The sequence below is a fragment of the Ranitomeya variabilis genome, chromosome 1, assembly GCF_051348905.1.
Source record: "Ranitomeya variabilis isolate aRanVar5 chromosome 1, aRanVar5.hap1, whole genome shotgun sequence".
NCBI lineage: Eukaryota > Metazoa > Chordata > Amphibia > Anura > Dendrobatidae > Ranitomeya > Ranitomeya variabilis.
The window spans coordinates 15,588,990-15,615,404 of NC_135232.1; the positions used below are offsets into that span (position 1 = coordinate 15,588,990).

At 46.3% G+C, this 26,415-nt stretch overlaps 1 protein-coding gene across 1 annotated transcript in view; it reads left to right on the forward strand.

Annotated features, from left to right (window-relative positions):
• Window positions 1–26,415, forward strand: part of LOC143793565 (uncharacterized) — a 66,066-nt gene that overhangs the window by 29,277 nt on the left and 10,374 nt on the right. The window contains exons 5-8 of the mRNA XM_077280638.1: window positions 14,346–14,443; window positions 14,522–14,600; window positions 14,699–14,796; window positions 14,916–15,033. Of these exons, the coding sequence (XP_077136753.1) occupies window positions 14,346–14,443; window positions 14,522–14,600; window positions 14,699–14,796; window positions 14,916–15,033 (393 nt within the window). The remainder of the gene's footprint in view (window positions 1–14,345; window positions 14,444–14,521; window positions 14,601–14,698; window positions 14,797–14,915; window positions 15,034–26,415) is intronic.

A 26,415-nucleotide genomic window follows, 5' to 3' on the forward strand; every position in this document is an offset into this window, starting at 1 on the left:
CCATTTTTTAAAAACTACACTACTCTAAGTGCTCAAAGCCACATTCAAGAAGATTATTAATTCTTTAGGTGCTTAACAGGAATTGAAGCACTGTAGAAGGAAAAATTGAACATTTATCTTTTTCACACAAAAATATTGCTTTAGCACCAAATTTTGCATTTTCAAAAGGGTAGCAGGAGGAGTTTGGCCATAAAATTTGTGGTGCAATTTCTTCTGAGTATGCTGATACTCCATATGTGGGGAAAAACTACTGTTTGGGTGCATGGCAGAGCTTGAAAGGGAAGGAGGAGCTCCATTCCACTTTTAAAAGTGGTTGGAATAAATAGCAGCCATCATGTTGCGTTTGCAGAACCCTTGATGTGCTTTTAAACAGTGGAAAACCCCTATTTTGGAAACTACACCCCTCAAAGATTTTATCTAGAGTTATGATGAGCACCTTCAACCTGCAGATGCTTCACAGAATTTTATAACGTTGAGCTGTGAAAATATAAAATCACATTTTTCCCACAAATGTTGCATTAGCCCCCGAACGTTTCATTTTCATAAGGGTAACAGAAGATCGTGGACCTCAAAATTTATTGTGCGATTTCTCCTTAGTGCACCAATACCCAAAATTTGGTGTAAAATTAGTGTTTGATAACACGGCGAGGCTCGGAAGGAAAGGAGCACCAATTGAATTCTGAAGCGCAATTTTGGCTGTAATGGATTGCGGATGCCAATGTCACATTTGAAAAGTTTCTGACAGACAAAACTAGAGAAACCCCCCCACAAGCCACCCAATTTTGGGAACAATACCTCAAATTCATCTAGGGGTGTACTAAGCATTTTTAATCCTCAGACGGTTCACAGAATGGTATAACATTGGACTTGGTCAATGAAAAATTACTATTTTTTTCCACTAAAATTTTCCTTCTCCCCAGCCATTCAATTTTCAAAAGGCTAGGAGGCACTTAGTACTTAAGGTACCTCCACCTGTTGGGAGGTTCCTTCCTTGGCAACTTAGTTGATCAGTGTATTCACATCTGTCTTGTTGTATGATCCCTGTACTCCTGATCCTGTCCGCCCTGGCAGTACAGGCTCATATCTGTGTTCCTGAACCTGCCTGTCCTGTTGAACCTGCTTCTGATTCCGTCCCGCCTAGTCCTGATTCACCTATTCCACACCTATACTCCCAATGCTACCCTGACCTGTACAGTCTGACTCCATCCCAGTGGCCATCCTGTCTGGTATCCAGAAGCCGCACAATCTTAACCCATCACAGTGGCCATCCTGTTCTGCTTGACACACTCTCTCCAAGCCAGTATCCATGATCTGTGTATCAGCTGCCATGGTAGCAAGATCTGTCCTGGAGTAACACCTGACGTTCATCTGAGCCCATGTCTAACCTCGCCATCAGGGGCTCTAGTGAAGACCCAGGTGCTCACTTAGTGGCGCCCCTCCAGGCTCTACCCAGTCCGTGGCACAGTGGTTTCACAACCACAAGCATATCAGTTTGCTAAGGCCATGGTACCCGCTGAGTCTCATACTCATCCAATCCTGGAGCTGTTCCAAAAGATGACCCATCAGTGAGACCAGCAAGACAAGATCATGTCATTTATGCCGATGGTGAGCACCCGCCTGGACGTTCTGACATCAGCGGCCACATCCGTCCCTGACCAAGCAGCGGCAACCTCGGCAGAGACCATTCAGTCCGCAAGTCATGCTGCAGGACCTGGACCCCATCTGTCTTATCCAATATGGTTTTACAGGGATCCTAAGCAATTCCGAGGGTTCATTAACCAGTGCTCTTTGCATTTTGAACTGCTAGCTCGCCAGTTTTCTTCCAATCAGGTAAAAGTGGCGTTCCCGATATGACATCTTGGATGAGAGGCCCTGGTGTCACTAAACCCCTTGTGGGAGAGAGGAAACCCTTTCATCTCAGATCTGCAGGCCTTCCTGGTGGGGTTTCGCAAGGTCTTTGATGAGCCGGGCCATGTTACCTCTGACGCATCCTCTCTTCTTAGTATGCAACAGGCTAGTCTGAATGTGGGTCAATTTGCAGTGTGGTTCCTCACCCTGTCTTCCGAACTCTGCTTCAACAACGAGGCACTGGTAGCCAATTTCTGGGTGGGATTGTCTGACAGCTTTAAAGACGAACTGGCTGAGTGAGAAATCCCTACTACTCTAGAAGTCTTAAATTCCCTGGCTATCTGTATCCACCACAGGTTCCAGGAACACTCCAGGGAGGCAGTGCATTGTAGACAGCCACCTTGTCTGACTTTGTTCCTCCACTTTTTCCATAGCTGTATGTGCCAGCTGTTCTTCCTGAACCTATGCAGGTCGACTACATAAACCTGGCCGAGCAGCGACAGGAATATTGTCATACCGAGGGGTTGTGCTACTATTGTGGTAGCATGGAACACATCCGCTCTTGACCTGTGAAGTCGGGAAATCTTGCTAGCCTAGGGTCTGTTGGAGAGGTTACCCTGGGGAAAAGTAATTCCTTTCTACCATTGACTCTGGTGTCAAATGGAAGCTATCCTTTCACTGACACAGCCCACCTAGATTCTGGTTCTGCCTGAAATTTCATAGTTAGCCATGTTGGATCAGTACCAGATTCCTGCTCTGGGCCTTGAGAGTCCTTTGACAGTGTCATCTGTCGGTGGAGAAGCTCTACCCGTAGTCGTTAATTTTATCACTGAGCCGATGGAGCTTTGGGCCGGAATTCTGCATCCTGAGAAGATCGTGTTCGAGTACTACCTAACCAGTGTCGTCTTCTTGAACCTGTTCTAGACTGGAGATCCAGTGTAGTATTTCATTGGTACTATTCTTGCAAGGAGAGGGTTGTCCATACACGTCCTTCTCGGTCACCTGTGACTCTGTCTAACCTGCTCTGTTTGCCTCTCGCTTATGGGCCATACGATTGTCCTATCAACCAAAAGGAGGAACTCCTGCATATCAGTGAACCTTCCAGAATGGTGACTGTGGTTCCAGTGAACTTGTCTCAGATTCCTCCCGGGAAGACTTTTGTGTCGGATTCTGATAAAAAGGAAGTTCTGTTTTGGTCACTCTCTTCTAAGTTGGCTGGCCATGCTAAAAAAAGAAGACTGATTTTTCGTCATTCTTGGTGGCCTACAATAAGAAAAAGTATTCGGCAGTATCTCTCTGCCTGTCCTTCCTGTGCCCAAACCAGGATTCCTAAAGAGAGATTGTGGGAACCCAAGGGGAATATTAATACCCCACTTAAGATGAAAGGGGTAGAAGGGAACTGTAACACCGGTATCTCTGCATACCTCCTCTCCTCAACCTCCGACAGGGATGCTGATTTACCACCCAGCTTTTCCTGCCTCATCCTCTGTTCCATCTCCCATGTCATAGGCCTTGTGCACGCCAGGCAGGTTTCCTGTTGGGAGGTGCATTAGCAACTTAGTTGATCAGTGTATTCCCGTCCGTCGAGTTGTAAGGTCGCTGTACTCCAGCTCCCTGATCCTGTCCATCCAGTCAGTCAGTACCTGATTCTATCTGTGTTCCTGATCCTGTCATTCCTGTTGAACCTGCTGTTTAATTCTGTCCCTCCTAGTTCTGTTCCACCTAGTCCGAACCTATACCACTACCCTGACCTGTACAGTCTGAATCCATCCCAGTGGCCATCCTGTTTGCTATCCAGAAGCCGCCCAGTCTGAACCCATCTTGGCTGTCCTGTTCTGCTTGGCACCCTCTCTCCGAACAGCATCCCTGACTTGGGTCAGCTGTCATGGTATCGGGATCTGTCCTGAATCTGGGCCCAAGTCTAAACCGACCATCAGGTGCTCTAGTGATCTAGTGAAGACCCAGCTATTCACTTTGTCACACCCCTCCAGTCTCTCCCTGGTCCAAGTTACAGTGGTTCCACAACCACGAGCGTAACTCTTTTGAGACACAGTGGAAAGCTCAGAAGGGAAGGAACGACAAATTGTAGTGCATATTTTACTGTCATGGTCTGCAGGGCCATGACCCACTGGAAGAGCCCCTGAGGTGCTAGAAGAGCGGAAACCCCATAAGTGAAATATTTTACAAACTACACCTCTCAATGAATTCGTCTACGGGCGCAGTGATCATGGTGATAACACAAAAGTGACACAGAATATTGTATAATTGAGGAGTGAAGAAAAAATAATTACTTTTTACCGTAAAAACATTGTTTTGGCCCCAGATTTTACATTTTTACAAGGGAGATGGGTAAAAATGGCACTAAAATTTGTCATACATTTCTGCAGAACGTGGCAATACCTCATATGTGGCTGTACAGTACTTAGCCACACAGACTCTGGCTTCAATAGCCCCCCTATTGAAGAGGGAGGAGCACTATTTGATTCTTGGAGAACAAATTGTTGAATAGATTGTGGGATCCATACACAGAGCCTCTAAGGGTACAGTCTCACAGTAGCACTTTGGTCGCTACGACGGCACGATCCGTGACGCTCCAGCGTCGCTCCATTATCACTCCAGCGTCGTAGACTGCGGTCACACTTCGCAATGCACGGCGCTGGAGCGATAATTTCATGACGTATTTGCGATGTAGAAGTCGTACGGGACAGTCGTACGGGCATGTATATCGTGCACACCTTTGTTACACGATGCGATCATGCCGCCACAGCGGGACACTTGACGACGAAAGAAAGTTTCAAACGATCTGCTACGACGTACGATTCTCAGCGGGGTCCCTGATCGCAGTAGCGTGTCAGACACAGCGAGATCGTAAGTATATCCCTGGAACGCCACGGATCGTGCCGTCGTAGCGACCAAAGTGCCACTGTGAGACTGTACCCTAAGTGCCGGAAGAGCAGAATCTCCCCTCAAGTGACCACATTTTGGAAATTGCAGGTATAGTGACGATTTTGACTACATGTGTGTTTTCCAGAAGCAATCCGTTGTGGTTGTTGCTGAGTGAAAATTGCAAATAGGCTACTGTAGTGTCAGTTATATTGCAGTGCCCATACATTTTGCCCAGCTTGTGCTTCTGGAGACATGCACCCGTAAATTAAGCGGCAAACATGTGGACTCTAAATGTTTTTTAGGCACACTGGGGCTCAAAGGGAATGGTGGCACTTTAAATTTGGGACTGCAGAATTCACTGGGTTTCTCTTGGGGCGCGAGGAACCATGGCACTTTTCCAGAGCCTTTGTGTTACCAGTAACCTGGAAGCCCCCTATACTTACGTTAACATATGACGGACCTGAGTGGGGAGTTGCTTTTTTGTGTGGATTGAGTTGAAGCTTTAGTCACACTAATTTTTTCAGCATTTTTGCCAATAGTCATGTGATAGCTTTTTTTTTGGGGGGGGGGCGAGTTGACTTTTTTATTGGTACCTTTTTCGGGCACTGTAGTGCAGCGGTAGCACACTTATGCCGCGATGTGGCAGTGACCCAGCAAAGTTCAAACACAAAAGTCCCTTTAATGTACTACTCACGGCACTACACAGTACATGATCTCCTCCGGATCGCAGCAGGGAACCATATCCTCTGGTTTGCCGCTGATAAACACACCAGTCCACCTCGAAAACCAGTTGTCGTGGGCTACTGCACCGCTGTGGGGTGCCAGGAGTTCGCTCTGCTGGACTCTGTGTTACACTCACACAGGGCTGAGCTTTTGCAGAGCCATATAGCAAAAGGGACGAGAAAACTTTGTTTACCAAAATGTACCTGAGACCGTCCGTGCCTGGAGATCAGTGGCTGACTACCACATGTGTGCAAGTAGAAATAGAAGACTTCCGGCACAGGAATCCTTTTTCAGTAAAAAATTATTTCTTTCTTTATTTAATCATCTTCAGCGATATAAAACAACATCATGGGGACCCCCCATAGGCCTGATGCATTTCGGACCCGGTAATACAGTCCTTCAAAGGCATACAAACATGGAGTGAACAGTTCCTTATATCTATCACAACAGCACATGTAATTAATTGAAAAGGACTACCTCCCCAATTAACCCCATATCGACCGGAGGGAAATTAGTCCTTCATATACATAAGATCACAATATCATGAGAATAGGATTAACTAAAAACCTGTTTAGGCAAATTAGCATAGCTGAGCTGAACAAACGCACATTTTTGGAGAAAAAATGGAAAAAAGTTATATTTTAACATCGAATGGTACTGATACACAAAACATTCAACATATGCACAAAAAACAGTAAGATGTTGACTGAATACTACAAAGATACGGCAGAGCAATCTAATAAAAATATAGAAGATCAGTTTTGTACTTAACACCTTCTGGAAGACGTGCTTTCAAAGCCAATATCCAATATTATTATGTCTATGCAGCATCAATAGTAAAAAGATCCAATGTTAAAAATAATAAAAAAAAAAATCGTGATATTCTCACCTTCCGGAGTCCCAGTAGTCTTCCCGCTCCTCGCGATGCTCGCGTTCCCAGTAATGCCTAGCGGCAATGACCCCAGATAACGTAGCGGTCTCTCGAGACCGCACGTCATCACAGGTCATTGCCGCAAAGCATCCTGGGGAACACGAGCATCGCAAGGAGCGGGAAGACTACTGGGACTCCGGAAGGTGAGAATATCATGATTTTTTATTTTAGTTCTTTCTTTTTAACAATTATATGGTTCCCAGGGCCTGGAGGAGAGTCTCCTCTCCTCCACCCTGGGTACCAACCGCACATGATCCGCTTACATCCCGCATGGTGGGCATAGCCACATGCAGAAAGTAAGCTGATCAATGCATTCCTATGTGTGCAGAATCCCCGCGATTCCACACAAAAAAATGAACATGCTGCGTTTTTTTTCCGGAATGCGATTCCGCCGCGGAAAAAAAACCGCAGCATGTGCACAAAAAATGCAGAATGCATTCTAATAATAAGGTGCTTAATGTATGCATTTTTTTTCCTGGTTTTATCGTGTTTTTTCGCTATAAAAACGCAAAAATTCCTGAACGTGTGCACATAGCCTTAGACATAGAATTACCGGTTTTAAGAGACGTTTCTCATATACAGTGGTATGAAAAAGTGGTTGCCCCCATCCTAATTTCCTATTATTTGCGTGTTTGTTACACTTAAATGTTTCAGATCAACAAACAAATTTTAAATATTAGGCAAAGCTAACACAAGTAACCACAAAATGCAATTTTTAAATTAAGGTCTTTATTATTAAGGGAAAAATAAATCAAAACCTACAGAGTCCTGTGTGAAAAAGTGATTGCCCCACCTTAAAACATAAATTAACTGTGGATTATCACATCTTTTCAAAGCCAAGTTCAATTTCTTTACACACACCTAGTCATCATTACTGCCACACCTGTTCTCAATCAAGAAATCACTTAAGTAGGACCCGTCTGACAATGAAGTAGACCAAAAGATCCTCAACAGCTAAACAAAATGCCATGATGCAAAGAAATTCATGAACAAACGAGAAACAAAGTAATTGAGATCTGTCAGTCTGGAAAAGGTTCTAAGCCATTTCTAAAGCTTTGGAACTCCAGCGAACTACAGTGAGCAGTTATTCACAAATGGCGAAAACATGAAATAGTGGTGAACCTTCCCAGGAGTGGCCAGCCGACCAACATTACCCAAAGAGCACAGCAACGATTCATCCAAGAGGTCACAAAATAAAACACAACACCATCCAAAGAACTGCAGGCCTCACTTGCATCAGTTAAGGTCAGTATTCATGACTCCACCATGAGAAACAGACTGGGCAAAAATGGGCTGCATGGCAGAGTTCCAAGACGAAAATCACTGCTGAGCAATCGGAACATAAAGGCTCATCTCCGTTTTGCCAGAAAACATGTTGATGAGCTCCATTAATTTTGGGAGACTATTATGTGGACTGACGAGACAAAAGTTAAACTTTTTGGAAGATGTATGTCCCATTACACCTGGCGTAGAAGTAACACACTATTTCAGAAAAGGAACATCATACCAATAGTAAAATATGGTGGTGGTACTGATATATTCTGGGGCTGTTTTGCTGCTTCAGGACCTGGAAGACTTGTGGTAAATAGAATGTTGAATTCTGCTGCCTTCCAAAAAATCCTGAAGGGTAATGACCGGCCATCTGTTTGTGATCTCAAGCTGAAGGCCACTTTGGTTATGCAGCAGGACAATGATCCAAAATACACCAGCAAGTCCACCTCTGAGTGGCTTTAGAAGAACAAAATTAAGACGTTGGGGTGGCCTTAATCCGATTGAGATGCTGTGGCATGACCTTTTTAAAAGGCGGTTCTTGCTCGGAAACCATCCATTGTGGCTGAATTACAACAGTTTTGTAAAGATGAGTGGCCAAAATTCCTCCAGAGCATTGGAAAAGTCTCACTGCCAGTTATCTTTAAACACTTGATTGCAGTTGTTGCTGCTAAGGGCGGCCCAACCAGTTATTAGCTTTAGGGGACAATCACTTTTTCACACAGGGCCCTGTAGGTTTGTATTTCTTTTTCCTTTAATAATAAAGACCTTAATTTATAAACTGCATTTTGTGGTTACTTGTGTTATCTTTGTGCAATATTTACACTTGTTTGGTGAGCTGTTATGGTTCTCAATGGCAAGAGAACATAGCCCAGCAAACATAGAACTAGCTCTTGGAAGGATGGAAACTAAACTGACCATGAACTAAACCTGCCGCACAACTAACAGTAGCTGGGTAGCGTAGCCTGCGTTTTATCCCTAGACGCCCAGCGCCGGCCGGAGGACTAACTAATCCTGGCAGAGGAAAATATAGTCCTGGCTCACCTCTAGAGAAAATTCCCCAAAAGGCAGACAGAGGCCCCCACAAATATTGGTGGTGATTTTAGATGAAATGACAAACGTAGTATGAAAATAGGTTTAGCAAAATTGAGGTCCGCTTACTAAATAGCAGGAAGACAGAAAGGACACTTTCATGGTCAGCTAAAAAACACTATCAAAACACCATCCTGAAATTACTTTAAGACTCTAGTATTAACTCATAACATCAGAGTGGCAATTTCAGATCACAAGAGCTTTCCAGACACAGAAACGAAACTACAGCTGTAAACTGGAACAAAATGCAAAAACAAACAAGGACTAAAGTCCAACTTAGCTGGGAGTTGTCTAGCAGCAGGAACATGCACAGAAAGGCTTCTGATTACAATGTTGACCGGCATGGAAGTGACAGAGGAGCAAGGCCAAACAGCGACTCCCACATCCCGATGGAAACAGGTGAACAGAGAGGACGATGCACACCAGTTCAACTCCACCAGTGGCCACCGGGGGAGCCCAAAATCCAATTTCACAACAGTACCCCCCCCTCAAGGAGGGGGCACCGAACCCTCACCAGAACCACCAGGGCGATCAGGATGAGCCCTATGAAAGGCACGGACCAAATCGGAGGCATGAACATCAGAGGCAGTCACCCAAGAATTATCCTCCTGACCGTATCCCTTCCATTTGACCAGATACTGGAGTTTCCGTCTGGAAACACGGGAGTCCAAGATTTTTTCCACAACGTACTCCAACTCGCCCTCAACCAACACCGGAGCAGGAGGCTCAATGGAAGGCACAACCGGTACCTCATACCTGCGCAATAATGACCGATGAAAAACATTATGAATAGAAAAAGATGCAGGGAGGTCCAAACGGAAGGACACAGGGTTAAGAATCTCCAATATCTTGTACGGGCCGATGAACCGAGGCTTAAACTTGGGAGAAGAAACCCTCATAGGGACAAAACGAGAAGACAACCACACCAAGTCCCCAACACAAAGCCGAGGACCAACCCGACGCCGGCGGTTGGCAAAAAGCTGAGTCTTCTCCTGGGACAACTTCAAATTGTCCACTACCTGCCCCCAAATCTGATGCAACCTCTCCACCACAGCATCCACTCCAGGACAATCCGAAGATTCCACCTGACCAGAAGAAAATCGAGGATGAAACCCCGAATTACAGAAAAAGGGAGACACCAAGGTGGCAGAGCTGGCCCGATTATTGAGGGCAAACTCCGCTAAAGGCAAAAAAGCAACCCAATCATCCTGATCTGCAGACACAAAACACCTCAAATATGTCTCCAAGGTCTGATTCGTCCGCTCGGTCTGGCCATTAGTCTGAGGATGGAAAGCAGACGAGAAAGACAAATCTATGCCCATCCTAGCACAGAATGCTCGCCAAAATCTAGACACGAATTGGGTACCTCTGTCAGAAACGATATTCTCCGGAATACCATGCAAACGGACCACATTTTGAAAAAACAGAGGAACCAACTCGGAAGAAGAAGGCAACTTAGGCAGGGGAACCAAATGGACCATCTTAGAGAAACGATCACACACCACCCAGATGACAGACATCTTCTGAGAAACAGGAAGATCCGAAATAAAATCCATCGAGATGTGCGTCCAGGGCCTCTTCGGGATAGGCAAGGGCAACAACAATCCACTAGCCCGAGAACAACAAGGCTTGGCCCGAGCACAAACGTCACAAGACTGCACGAAGCCTCGCACATCTCGAGACAGGGAAGGCCACCAGAAGGACCTTGCCACCAAATCCCTGGTACCAAAGATTCCAGGATGACCTGCCAACGCAGAAGAATGAACCTCAGAAATGACTTTACTGGTCCAATCATCAGGAACAAACAGTCTACCAGGTGGGCAACGATCAGGTCTATCCGCCTGAAACTCCTGCAAGGCCCGCCGCAGGTCTGGAGAAACGGCAGACAATATCACTCCATCCTTAAGGATACCTGTAGGTTCAGAATTACCAGGGGAGTCAGGCTCAAAACTCCTAGAAAGGGCATCCGCCTTAACATTCTTAGAACCCGGCAGGTAGGACACCACAAAATTAAACCGAGAGAAAAACAACGACCAGCGCGCCTGTCTAGGATTCAGGCGTCTGGCGGACTCAAGATAAATTAGATTTTTGTGGTCAGTCAATACCACCACCTGATGTCTAGCCCCCTCAAGCCAATGACGCCACTCCTCAAAAGCCCACTTCATGGCCAAAAGCTCACGATTCCCAACATCATAATTCCGCTCGGCGGGCGAAAATTTACGTGAGAAAAAAGCACAAGGTCTCATCACGGAGCAATCGGAACTTCTCTGCGACAAAACCGCCCCAGCTCCGATTTCAGAAGCGTCGACCTCAACCTGAAAAGGAAGAGCAACATCAGGCTGACGCAGCACAGGGGCGGAAGAAAAGCGGCGCTTAAGCTCCCGAAAGGCCTCCACAGCAGCAGGGGACCAATCAGCAACATCAGCACCCTTCTTAGTCAAATCAGTCAATGGTCTAACAACATCAGAAAAACCAGCAATAAATCGACGATAAAAGTTAGCAAAGCCCAAAAATTTCTGAAGACTCTTAAGAGAAGAGGGTTGCGTCCAATCACAAATAGCCTGAACCTTGACAGGATCCATCTCGATGGAAGAGGGGGAAAAAATATATCCCAAAAAGGAAATCTTTTGAACCCCAAAAACGCACTTAGAACCCTTCACACACAAAGAATTAGACCGCAAAACCTGAAAAACCCTCCTGACCTGCTGGACATGAGAGTCCCAGTCATCCGAAAAAATCAAAATATCATCCAGATACACAATCATAAATTTATCCAAATAATCACGGAAAATGTCATGCATAAAGGACTGAAAGACTGAAGGGGCATTTGAAAGACCAAAAGGCATCACCAAATACTCAAAGTGGCCCTCGGGCGTATTAAATGCGGTTTTCCACTCATCCCCCTGCTTAATTCGCACCAAATTATACGCCCCACGGAGATCTATCTTAGAGAACCACTTGGCCCCCTTTATGCGAGCAAACAAATCAGTCAGCAGTGGCAACGGATATTGATATTTAACCGTGATCTTATTCAAAAGCCGATAATCAATGCACGGCCTCAAAGAGCCATCTTTCTTAGCCACAAAGAAAAAACCGGCTCCTAAGGGAGATGACGAAGGACGAATATGTCCCTTTTCCAAGGACTCCTTTATATATTCTCGCATAGCAGCATGTTCAGGCACAGACAGATTAAATAAACGACCCTTAGGGTATTTACTACCCGGAATCAAATCTATGGCACAATCGCACTCCCGGTGCGGAGGTAATGAACCAAGCTTAGGTTCTTCAAAAACGTCACGATATTCAGTCAAGAATTCAGGAATCTCAGAGGGAATAGATGATGAAATGGAAACCACAGGTACGTCCCCATGCGTCCCCTTACATCCCCAGCTTAACACAGACATAGCTTTCCAGTCAAGGACTAAGTTATGAGATTGCAGCCATGGCAATCCAAGCACCAACACATCATGTAGGTTATACAGCACAAGAAAGCGAATAATCTCCTGGTGATCCGGATTAATCCGCATAGTTACTTGTGTCCAGTATTGTGGTTTATTGCTAGCCAATGGGGTGGAGTCAATCCCCTTCAGGGGTATAGGAGTTTCAAGAGGCTCCAAATCATACCCACAGCGTTTGGCAAAGGACCAATCCATAAGACTCAAAGCGGCGCCAGAGTCGACATAGGCATCCGCGGTAATAGATGATAAAGAACAAATCAGGGTCACAGATAGAATAAACTTAGACTGTAAAGTGCCAATTGAAACAGACTTATCAAGCTTCTTAGTACGCTTAGAGCATGCTGATATAACATGAGTTGAATCACCGCAATAGAAGCACAACCCATTTTTTCGTCTAAAATTCTGCCGTTCACTTCTGGACAGAATTCTATCACATTGCATATTCTCTGGCGTCTTCTCAGTAGACACCGCCAAATGGTGCACAGGTTTGCGCTCCCGCAGACGCCTATCGATCTGGATAGCCATTGTCATGGACTCATTCAGACCCGCAGGCACAGGGAACCCCACCATAACATCCTTAATGGCATCAGAGAGACCCTCTCTGAAATTCGCCGCCAGGGCGCACTCATTCCACTGAGTAAGCACAGCCCATTTACGGAATTTCTGGCAGTATATTTCAGCTTCGTCTTGCCCCTGAGATAGGGACAACAAGGCCTTTTCCGCCTGAAGTTCTAACTGAGGTTCCTCATAAAGCAACCCTAAGGCCAGAAAAAACGCATCCACATTGAGCAACGCAGGATCCCCTGGAGCCAATGCAAAAGCCCAATCCTGAGGGTCGCCCCGGAGCAAGGAAATCACAATCCTGACCTGCTGAGCAGGATCTCCAGCAGAGCGAGATTTCAGGGACAAAAACAACTTGCAATTATTTTTGAAATTTTGAAAGCAAGATCTATTCCCCGAGAAAAATTCAGGCCAAGGAATTCTAGGTTCAGATATAGGAACATGAACAACAAAATCTTGTAAATTTTGAACTTTCGTGGTAAGATTATTCAAACCTGCAGCTAAACTCTGAATATCCATTTTACACAGGTGAACACAGAGCCATTCCAGGATTAGAAGGAGAGAGAGAGAGAAAGGCTGCAACATAGGCAGACTTGCAAGATATTCAATTACAAGCACACTCAGAACTGAAGGAAAAAAAAAAAAAAAAAAAAAATCTTCAGCAGACTTCTCTTATCTCTCCTTTCTCTGTCAATTAATTTAACCCTTTTTGGCCGGTCAAACTGTTATGGTTCTCAATGGCAAGAGAACATAGCCCAGCAAACATAGAACTAGCTCTTGGAAGGATGGAAACTAAACTGACCATGAACTAAACCTGCCGCACAACTAACAGTAGCCGGGTAGCGTAGCCTGCGTTTTATCCCTAGACGCCCAGCGCCGGCCGGAGGACTAACTAATCCTGGCAGAGGAAAATATAGTCCTGGCTCACCTCTAGAGAAAATTCCCCAAAAGGCAGACAGAGGCCCCCACAAATATTGGCGGTGATTTTAGATGAAATGACAAACGTAGTATGAAAATAGGTTTAGCAAAATTGAGGTCCGCTTACTAAATAGCAGGAAGACAGAAAGGACACTTTCATGGTCAGCTAAAAAACACTATCAAAACACCATCCTGAAATTACTTTAAGACTCTAGTATTAACTCATAACATCAGAGTGGCAATTTCAGATCACAAGAGCTTTCCAGACACAGAAACGAAACTACAGCTGTAAACTGGAACAAAATGCAAAAACAAACAAGGACTAAAGTCCAACTTAGCTGGGAGTTGTCTAGCAGCAGGAACATGCACAGAAAGGCTTCTGATTACAATGTTGACCGGCATGGAAGTGACAGAGGAGCAAGGCCAAACAGCGACTCCCACATCCCGATGGAAACAGGTGAACAGAGAGGACGATGCACACCAGTTCAACTCCACCAGTGGCCACCGGGGGAGCCCAAAATCCAATTTCACAACAGTGAGCTGAAACATTTAAGTGTGACAAACATGCAAAAGAATAACGGAGACGGGGCAACCACTTTTTCACAGCTGTAAAGACAGATACACGACAGGTCATATATTCAATATCTAGGTCTCCACAGATGGATCTAGGAGGAGAAATCCACCAGAGAGATGTCCCCGTCCTCTGTATCCCCAGGACTGTCTAGAGGAGAATCACAACATCCTGGAGGATCACCAGGTAGATGACACTGAAGCCTCCACAACATCTGACCATGAAGTGATGGGACCTGAGCTCATCTTACATTTTTATTTTTAGGGTGAAGATCTGATTGATATTAAGGTTGCAATTATACATGGAGCACAAGAGGCGATCGCAATATGGGCCGATCAGGAGGGTGAGGAGGGGAGACTGTCATGTGTTCTGTGGTCACCTACTGCTAGTCCCATCACCTTATCACATGACACAATCTATTCCATCACTGTTTTTTTACAGATGGATCCAGGAGGAGAAATACACCAGAGAGATGTCCCCGTCCTCTCTGTCCCCTGGATTGTCCAGAGGAGAATCACGATGTTCCAGAGGATAATGAGGTAGACTTCGCTGAGCCCTGTACCGGATCTGTGTATGGGGGGACATTTCTGATCGAGGTTATAGACGCCACAGATTTTGGTTTCTTGTATTTTGCTGATTGTTACATCTGATAAATCAGGAGGAAGATCTGACTAAGAATAAAGTGAAGGATAAGACAGAAGAAGAAGCGATGATGAGGTGGGATCAGCCGTGTGTGAGTGACGGGAATGAGGAGATTCCGGGAGATGTTTCCACAGGTATGTGATGATGACCGTCGTGTCATGATGATGACCATTGTCATCTCCAGTGAAGTGAAGCTTTATCCACTGTTCACATCACAGCAGAAATGTCCGGTGATGGCGCAGCTGCTCCTGTAGAGTCCGGCGGTGCACCGATGAATAACGGGGCCGTCTTCACACAACTTAATGATTTAGGAAGCGCAGATTTAGTTTTCCTTTACCTCTTGTGACAAAACACTCCGGGATCGCCTTTGCTGGGGTCAAAGGTCATGTGGTTTGTGCATTGAATCTGAGGCGTACAGCTGGATACGGAGTATGCTGACCCCTGGTCAGGTTTATTTAAAGTGAAAGCAATATCAACAAAACAAAGCATAAAAATAAATCCTAGCCTGTCCGGCACTTACTAAACAAACACGTTCCTATCTAACAACTGGGGGGGCTACTCCCACCCAGCAAACATAACACAGGTCATGAGCACGGCTCTTACTCACATTTGTCTCACACAGACAGGCATTCTGTGTGCCCCAGGCTGACGCCCACAACCCCCAGCTGGTCATCTTTTATTCCTGCAGATATTAACCCATTAGAACCCTGGAGATACTGAGCGGTCTAATTCACATAGGACAAATACCTGGGCGAGATATACCTGCCCCCGACTACCAGGCCGACATGACTCTTACATATCCTCCCCCCCTGCTCAGACCACTCCGGTCGAGCAAAGACACTCCTGAAACAGTGCACGCGGGACAGGGCATCAGCATTCCCCATCTGTACCCCGGGGCGGTGCTCCACCGTGAACGAGTAAGCCTGCAGGGCAAGGAACCACCGGGTTACCCGACTATTATGGTCCTTGTGGAGGTGCATCCATTTGAGAGGGGCATGGTCCGTGACCAGCCTAAACTTCCTACCTGCCAGGTAATATTTGAGGGAGTCGAGAGCCCATTTGATGGCTAGGCACTCTTTTTCAACCACGGCATACCTCTGTTCATGCACATTCAGTTTCCGACTGAGGTAGAGGACCGGGTGTTCGACTCTGTCCCTGACCTGGGAAAGTACAGCTCCGACACCAGTATCAGAAGCATCAGTTTGTACCACAAACTCGCTGCTGAAATCAGGAGTCACTAGTACGGGCTGAGAGCACAAAGCCCGTTTCAGACTGTGGAAGGCCTCTTCAGCCGCTGAGGTCCATTTTACCATGACGGAATCCCTTCCTTTGGTAAGATCCGTCAAGGGGGTAGCCATGGCCGCAAAGTTGGGTATGAACCGGCGATAATAGCCGGCAATGCCCAGGAAAGCTTGAACTTGTTTCTTGTTCACTGGTTGCGGCCAGCCCTGAATTGCCTGTATTTTGTCGATCTGGGGTTTAACCACTCCTCTACCAATTACGTAGCCCAAGTATCGGGCTTCTTCAAGGCCGATGTGACATTTCTTGGGATTCGCCGTTAAGCCTGCGTCTCTCAGGTCATCAATCACCGCCTGTACCTTCCGGAGGTGAGCTTCCCAGTCCACGCTGTAAATTATGATGTCGTCTAGGTAGGCAGAAGCATACTGCCTGTGGGGCCTCAAGACTCGATCCATCAATCTCTGGAACGTTGCTGGGGCTCCGTGAAGTCCAAACGGCATGTGGATATACTGGAACAGCCCTTCCGGTGTAGCAAATGCCGTCTTTTCTCTGGCCGCCTCGGCCAGAGGGATCTGCCAGTACCCCTTTGTTAGATCCAGGGTCGTAATATATCGGGCTTTACCCAGCCGATCGATCAACTCATCGACCCGGGGCATAGGGTAGGCATCAAATTTAGAAACCGCATTCAGTTTCCGAAAGTCATTGCAAAACCGTATAGAGCCATCCGGCTTAGGTATCAACACGATTGGACTGGACCAGGCGCTGTGCGACTCTTCAATGACTCCTAAGTCTAACATTGCCTTCACCTCCCGGGAGACGGCTTCACGGCGTGCTTCCGGAATCCGGTATGGCTTCACATGAACTGTGACACCAGGCTCTGTGACAATCTCATGTTTCACTAGCCTAGTCTGGCCAGGTTTTTCCGAGAAAAACTGTTGGTTCAGTAACAAAAACTGCTTAACCACATATTTTTGTCGTTCAGAGAGAGTCTCGGCAATCTGCACCTCCGGTATGGTAGGTGAGCAAACCGGACAGGGCAGATCCGCTGTTAGGGCAGCGCGGTCTTTCCAGGGTTTTATCAGATTCACATGATAAATCTGCTCTGGTTTTCTCTTACCAGGCTGGTGCACTTTATAGTTCACTTCTCCAACTCGTTCCATGACCTCAAAGGGGCCCTGCCATTTTGCCAGAAATTTACTATCCACCGTAGGGATTAGGATCAACACCCTATCCCCGGGTGCAAACGTACGGACCTTGGCGCCTCTATCATAACTTTGCCTCTGGGCTCCCTGGGCCTGTAACATATGTTCCCTAACAAGGGGCATGACAGCGGCAATACGGTCCTGCATTTGCGTTACATGGTCTTTCACCGTTTTAAAGGGAGTGACTTGACCTTCCCAGGTTTCTTTTGCGACGTCCAACAGTCCACGGGGACGACGGGCATATAATAGCTCGAAAGGCGAGAATCCTGTGGAAGATTGGGGAACTTCCCTAATGGCAAACAGCAAATAGGGTAACAAGTAATCCCAGTTCTTCCCATCTTTGTCTATCGCCTTCCGGAGCATCTGTTTTAAGGTTTTATTGAACCGCTCAACCAGGCCATCTGTTTGAGGGTGATAGACAGACGTACGCAACTGGTCTATTTGCAAGAGCCTGCAGAGCTCCTTCATCACCCTTGACATAAAGGGAGTCCCCTGGTCGGTGAGTATCTGTTTTGGAATTCCCACCCGACTAAACACTTGTACCAACTCTTTGGCGATCGTTTTGGTAGCAGTGTTACGCAAAGGGATGGCTTCGGGATAACGAGTGGCATAGTCCATGATGACGAGGATATGTTGATGCCCACGTGCGGACCGGGGAAGGGGCCCAACCAAATCCATCCCAATTCTCTCAAACGGGACCCCAATAATAGGGAGGGGTACCAAAGGGCTACAGAACCGAGGTTTAGGTGCCGAGATTTGGCACTCTGGACAGGACTCACAATAGTTACGCACATCATTGTGTATTCCGGGCCACACAAAACAATGCAATATCCTTTCTGTGGTTTTTTGTACCCCCAGATGTCCCCCCATTATATGTCCGTGGGCCAGGTCCAGTACCTTCCGCCGATAAGGTTTGGGTACCACTAACTGTTGCACAGTGTCTTCCCCTTTTTTCTCTACCTGGTAGAGTACATCATTCTCAAGAACCATGTACGGGTACGCTAGCCTAGTGTCAGGTTCTACGGGTACCCCATCTATCATTTTTATATTTTTCCTAGCCTGAGTCAGGGTAGGATCTTTCATTTGTTCGCTGTGGAAGTCATCCAACTGAACTCCCAAATCGGGTAGGCAGGGTGCTGGATGGCTGTCTGCCTCTGCCTCTCGCTGAGTTTCCTCCGTTTCCTCAGTTTCCCCCGCCATAACTGAGAAGGGGAACTGAAGGTTAGATTCAATAACCTCCCCAGCAACATCTTCCTGTGGGGTCTCGTCTAGGAACTCGGGACCTCCAGATGGCATGGGGGAAGGTTCACGGTTACAGCTACCGTGAAGGAGCAACTGATTCTCCCACAACTGCCAGAAATGGGGAAAGTCCCTGCCCAGGATTATATCGTGTAACAATGCGGGAATGAGTCCCACTTTGTGTTGCACAGACCCATAGGGAGTGGAGATACATATGACCGCTGTAGGATATGAGCAGGTGTCACCATGCACACACGTTACAGAAAATTTATCAGACGGACCAGATGGAAGTGCCACCAGACTGGCTTTCACCAGAGTCACCACACTTCCAGAGTCTAGCAATGCCACAACATTTTTCCCATCTACAGACAATTCACGCAGGTGTTTCGCTGTATCATTTTGACCCGCATTCACACTTACTAGCCGTGTAACCAAAGACATGCGTTTCTTAGAGTCCGTAACGTCGCACTGCATGGGTTCAGTGGTAACAGGACAGTTCGCAGAAACATGGCCCTTCTCATGGCAACGGAAACACCTAACAGGCCCCCTATTGAAACCAGAGTCCGACACCCTTGATCTCGGGGTGCGAGCAGTCCCGTGTTCCTCCCCCACAGTTTTTGGCAATTTTCCTTCCCCCGCAGTCCCTGGAACAGTCTTACCGGTTCCACGAGGAGGAGGTACAGTTCGGGTAGTAGCGGTATCATCAGGAAGTCCTTCCGCCACAGAATAACGCTCCACCAAGTCCACCAATTGATCCGCTGTCGCGGGATTTCCTTGGCTCACCCACTTTTTCAGCGCCGGTGGTAGTACTCTCAGGTACTTGTCCAGTACGATCCGCTGGATTATCTCCGGAGTTGTCAGTACCTCGGGTTGCAGCCATTTCTTTATTAAGTAGATCAGGTCGAACATCTGCGATCGCGGCGGTTTATCTGGCTGATAGGTCCACTGTTGTACCCTCTGTGCACGGACAGCAGTCGTCACACCCAGCCGGGCCAGGACCTCAGCTTTCAGCCTCTCAAAGTCCTGAGCGACTTCCGGGTCCAAGTCATGGTAAGCTTTTTGGGCCTCACCGGAGAGAAACGGAGCAATTAGATCGGCCCATCGTTCCTTCGCCACTTCTCTCTCAACGCTGTCCGCTCAAACGTTGTCAGGTACGCCTCGACGTCATCTTCTGCGGTCAGCTTTTGCCAGTACCGACTCACATGGATTCTCCTGGACTCTGCTTCCGGGTTAGCCTCAGGCATGCTCACCAAGCGCTGCGCCACCTGTTGGAGAAGCTGGCGGTCTGCAGTCGTCACGTCCACCAACTCCTTCAGCTGTGCGGCCATCAAGCGATTAGCTTCATGCTGTGCGGCAGTGGCCTGCTGCTGTACGGCAGTGGACTGTACTAGGGCTTTCACTACGTCTTCCATACTGTCGCCGGTGCCACGTGTTGCCCGCGTTCTCCACCACAATGTGACAAAACACTCCGGGATCGCCTTTGCTGGGGTCAAAGGTCACGTGGTTTGTGCATTGAATCTGAGGCGTACAGCTGGATACGGAGTATGCTGACCTCTGGTCAGGTTTATTTAAAGTGAAAGCAATATCAACAAAACAAAGCATAAAAATAACTCCTTGCCTGTCCGGCACTTACTAAACAAACACGTTCCTATCTAACAACTGGGGGGGCTACTCCCACCCAGCAAACATAACACAGGTCATGAGCACGGCTCTTACTCACATTTGTCTCACACAGACAGGCATTCTGTGTGCCCCAGGCTGACGCCCACAACCCCCAGCTGGTCATCTTTTATTCCTGCAGATATTAACCCATTAGAACCCTGGAGATACTGAGCGTTCTAATTCACATAGGACAAATACCTGGGCGAGATATACCTGCCCCCGACTACCAGGCCGACATGACTCTTACACTCTGTTAATATTCCTTCCATCCTTTCCGTCCGTATTTTTTTTCCACAAGTCCCGTGCTGCCATATAAATGACTGAGCTTGTGTTACAGGTTATGAATCTCCCCGTCCTATGGATGTTGGTGATGTAGTAGCCTCTGCCTGGTGTTGACGAGTGACGACAAATGTCACATGTAGAGTCGTCCTACCTGTCCCCTCTGTTTGCCTCCCACAGCCTCCTATACTTAGGCCAGTGTTTCTCGTCCCTCTGCATCCAGGCCGGCCGCCCGGTGGCATGAAGAGCCCTGTGGTAAGTCAGTAAGTGCCGTGCTATGGAGGTGTGGGTCAGGCTGTCGTCCCTCTGCCACTATGGTGGCCATCTTGGATGTAGGAGGACCAGAACACCGGTCTCATTCGGAGGCAAGCAGAGGACACCAGGTATGTGACAGCACATGACAAATGTTTAGTCACTCCTCGGTGGAGAATTGCTTTATCATAAGGGATTGCGAGCTTGTATTTAGAAACAACTGTGGTGGCCACATTTAGAGTTTTTGTTATCTGATAATCATGTTGGGTCAATCAACATATAAACATGGAGACAAAATACTGCCCTGTGCTGGCGGCCTTTACCATACATTGACTATATCCCCTGTCAGCAATATTTATGGCCAATATTGTAATATGGATAGATTCACTATATGGAGAAGAGTATTGGGCCGCCCGCATTAATCATTGCATTCTGGCTTCTACTTCAGTCCCCATTTCCCATTGGTGTATAACGTACAGCTCCGGTTTCCCCCAGTGTATAACATCCAGCACAGTTGACCCCTGGTGTATAACGTCCTGCCCCGTTGACCCCTGGTGTATAACATCCAGCACCGTTGACCCCTGGTGTATAACGTCCTGCCCCGTTGCCCTCCCATGTATAACATCCATCTCCATTGTCCCCTGCTGTTTAATGTCCAGCTCTGTTGCCCTCACGTGTATAACATCCAGCTCTGTTGTCCCCGGCATATAACATATGGTTTCTTGCTATATATTGGTTCCAATGGCAACTGACAGGTAAATAGAGCCCAGAGGGGCGTACTGGGGGGGTGATATGTGCAAAATAGGACAGATATTAACCCCTTTACCCCAAAAGGTGGTTTGCACATTAATGACCAGGCCAATTTTTACAATTCCGACCACTGTCCCTTTATGAGGTAATAACTCTGGAACGCTTTAACGGATCCCGGTGATTCTGACACTGTTTTCTCTTGACTTATTGTACTTCAGGATAGTGGTAAAACTTCTTTGATATGACTGAAAAAAATAGAAATTTGGCGAAAATTTTGAAAATTTCACAATTTTCCAACTTTGAAATTTCTTGCTCTTAAAGAAGTTGTCCCCTACTATAGCTTTTCTTTTTTCATAAATCTTGCTATTATGTGCCTCTCAAAACATCCACTGTGTTTATTTTAGCAATATTACCTTTTATCACGCTGTAGCAGAACATCCTCAGTGCTGGCTCCAGCTCTCATGGGGTTAATCAACAACTTCCTTTCTCCTGACTTATTGTGCTCTAATGCTACAAGTGCCATGATGCATTGCACTGGTCTGTAAACCAGCACCTAGCACACCCACTTCAAAACACACCCAAACCCCTTCCTCCACTATCTTCAATCTGTGATGTCCTTTCTGTCCAACCTCCTCTTTTACATTTGTCCAACCCACACTCCATTACACATAGATAGATAGATAGATAGATAGATAGATAGATACATAATAGATGGATAGATATATATGGGATAGATAGATAGATAGATAGATAGATAGATAGATAGATAGATAGATAGATAGATAGATATGGGATAAATAGATAGATACATACAGAGATATATCTATCCATAGATATATCCATATCCATGTTTCTTAATGGACAATATGTTTCAGTTTAAAAAAAAAAAAAAAAAAAGGCGTTGGCTCCCGCACAAATTTCTGCGCTAGAGGGGGAAAGCCAGAGGCCAATATTTGTAGCCTGGGAATGGGGTAATACCCATTTCCCCTTCCCTGGCTATGAATATCAGCCCGCAGCTGACTTCATAGCCTTTACTGGCTATTAAAATAGGGGGACCCCCCCAAAAAATTGATGTCGGGTCCCCATATATTTTATAGCCACAAAGGCTACGCAGACAGCTGCGGGCTGATATTCATAGCCTGGGAAGGGGCCATGGATATTGCACCCGCTGGCTACAAATACCAGCCCGCAGCAGCCCCATCTCTAAGATGCGCCAATTCTGGCACTTAGCCCCTCTCTTCCCACTCCCGTGTAGCAGTGGGATATAGGGTAATAAGGGGTTAATGTCACCTTTGTATTGTAAGGTGACATTTAAACCCGGTTAGTAATGGAGAGGCGTCAATAAGACACCTATCCATTACTAATCCTATAGTAGAGAAAGAGTTAAATAAAGACACAGCCAGAAAAAAGTATTTTAATATTCTTAATTTCACCATACTTAACAAGCACGCCTAATTCCTGCGACGTCCTCGATCGCCTGCAAAAAAAAATAAAAATAATAAACCAACCGCATACTCCCTGTCTGACGTAGTCCAATTAATAACGAGTGTCCCACAACGATTTCCCCTATAGAACAGTGACATCGGGTGATGTCACTGTCCTATAGGGCCTCCAGTGATGAACTGACAGGAGACATTGGCTCCTGCAGTGCATCACTGAGGTTACCTTTGTTCAGGCTCGCTTTATAGCAATGCTGCGTGAGAATTAGGGTTAGGGTTAAGAGACCTCTTTCCCGGCGGTGGATGGATACACAGTGGCGGAATACCCCCGCCTGTCATTTCATCGCTGGAGCCCCTGTAGAGCGGTGACATCACCCGATGTCACTGTTCTACACGGGAGATCGTCATGGGACCCACGTTATTAGTTGGACAACGCGGAAAGGTAAGTATAGGTTGGTTTATTATGTTGTTTTCAATAAAGGAGACGAGGGCTTCGGGGAATTAGGTGATTGGTAAGTATGTAATTTATGTTATGTGTTGTATGTTATATGTATGTTCTGTATGTTATATGTTGTATGTTCTGTAAGGTTTTTTTTGTTTGTTTGTTTTTAAACATTCAACACATTAGCCGGATGATGGGACCACTAGTGTCCCATCATTGGCTAATGTGTCACTCACTGACAGTGTAGCATGCATGACTTGTAGTCCCATGGGACGATGCCTACAAACACACACATACACACGCACAGCCCCGGACAGCCACGCAGACCACCGGACAGGCCAGCACAGCCCCCGGACAGCCACGTAGATCCCCGGATAGAACCATAACTTTTTTATTTTTCCGTCAGTTTGGCCATGTGAGGGCTTATTTTTTGCGGAACGAGTTGTACTTTTGAACAACATCATTGGTTTTACCATGTCGTGTACTAGAAAACGGGAAAAAAATTCCAAGTGCAGTGAAATTGCAAAAAAAGTGCAATCCCACACTTGTTTTTTGTTTGGCTTTTTTGCTAGGTTCACTAAATGCTAAAACTGACCTGCCATTATGATTCTCCAGGTCAGTACAAGTTCATTATTTTTTACCTAAGTGGTGAAAAAAAATTCCAAACTTTGCTAAAAAAAAAAAAAAAAAAAAAAAATTGCGCCATTTTCTGATACTCGTAGCGTCTCCATTTTTCATGATCTGGGGTCGGTTGAGGGCTTATTTTTTGCGTGCCAAGCTGGCGTTTTTAATGATACCATTTTGGTGTAGATACGTTCTTTTGATCGCCCGTTATTGCATTTTAAAGCAATTTTGCGGCGACCAAAAAAACATAATTCTGGCGTTTTGAATTTTTTTCTCACTACGCTGTTTAGCGATCAGGTTAATGCTTTTTTTATTGATAGATCAGGCGATTCTGAACGCGGCGATACCAAATATGTGTAGGTTTGATTTTTTTTTTTTATTGATTTATTTTGATTGGGGCAAAAGGGGGGTGATTTAAACTTTTTATTTTTTTTTTTATTTTTTTTATATATTTTTTTTTACATTTTTTTTTTTACTTTTGCCATGCTTCTATAGCCTCTATAGGAGGCTAGATGCTGGCACCACTCGATCTGCTCTGCTACATAGCAGCGATCTGATGTTCGCTGCTATGTAGCAGAAATGCAGGTGTGCTGTAAGCGCCGATCACAGGGTGGCGCTCACAGCTACCGTGGATCAGTAACCATAGAGGTCTCAAGGACCTCTATGGTTACAATGCTGAAGCATCGCCGACCTCCGATCATGTGACGGGGTCGGCGATGTGCTCATTTCCGGCTGCCTGGCCGGAAGCGCCGGTTAAATGCCGCTGTCAGCGTTTGACAGCGGCATTTAACTAGTTAATAGGCGCGGGCAGATCGCGATTCTGCCCGCGCCTATTACGGGCACACGTCAGCTGTTCAAAACAGCTGACATGTCCTGGCTTTGATGCGGACTCACCGCCGGAGCCTGCATTAAAGCGGGGTATCTGACCTCGGACGTACTATGCCATCCGAGGTCGGAAAGGGGTTAAGGCTTCTTTTACACATACCGTTGTTTTGCCGCCCATTTTTGAGGCCCCAATAGATTTCTATGAGGCCTCAAAAACGGGCCGCAATAATGTCACGGTGCACTGTATGGCCGTGAGGGCCGTATTCACGGCCAAGAAAAAAGATCGCGCTTGCTCGATCTTTTTCACGGCTTACGGATACGTCCCCCATTGAAAATCAATGGGGACGCAAAAACAACGGAAGCTTGTTTTTGCTATGCACCGTGACTTCCTGTTTTGCGGAACGCTGTTTTTTTTCCAATACTATTTCCAGAGTATTGGAAATGCGAAAACAGTGATCCGCAAGTTTTTTGCTGTCCGTTATTGCGGCAGACCTTGAAAATTGCGGCAATACGGCACGCAATAACGGGCCGCAGAAAACCCGGTATGTGTAAAAGAAGCCTAAATAACACAGATATGTCACACACAAAATACTTAATAAGTAACATTTCCCACATGTCTACATCAGCAAAATTTTGGAACCAAAATATTTTTTTTTGTTAGGGAATCATAAGGGTTAAAAGTTGAACTGCAATTTTAATTTTTACAACAAAATTTACAACACCATTTTTTTTTTTTTAGGGACCACCTCACATTTGAAGTCACTTTGAGGGGTCTAAATGATAGAAAATACCCAAAAGTGACACAATTCTAAGGCTATGTGCACACGGAACTCCCTGCCGCGGGAAATACGCATGTGGAATTGGCATGGGTTTTCCCGCTAAACACTATCGTTTTGCAAGCGTAATTAGCTTGCAGAATGCTACCGTTTTCCAAGTGATCTGTAGCATCGCTTGGAAAAACTGATTGACAGGTTGGTCACACTTGCCAAACATAGTGTTTGACATAGTGTGACCAACTTTTTACTTTTGATGCTGCCTATGCAGCATCTATAGTAACAGATAGTGTTAAAAATAATAAAAAAAAATAAAATGGTTATTCTCACCTTCCGACGGCCCCCAATCTCCTCAGCGGTGCACGCGGCGGCTTCCATTCCCATGGATGCTTTGCGCGAAGGACCTTTGTGATGTCACGGTCACGTGACCGCGATGTCATCACAGGTCCTTCGCGCAACGCATCCATGGGAACGGAAGCCGCCGTGTGCACCGCTGAGAGGCGGGAGGACTCCGGGGGCCATCGGAAGGTAAGAATATCAATATTTTTTATTTTAATTCTTTTTTTTTTAACAGGGATATGGTGCCCAGTCCGTGGAGGAGAGTCTCCTCTCCTCCACCCTGGGTACCATCCGCACATGATCCGCTTACTTCTTGCATGGTGGGCAATAGCCCCATGTGGGAAGTAAGTGGATCAATGCATTCCTATGTGTGCGGAATTCCCACGTTTCCGCAAAATTAATGAACATGCTGCGTCTTTTTCCGGAATGCATTTCCTCATGTGAGGTCTTG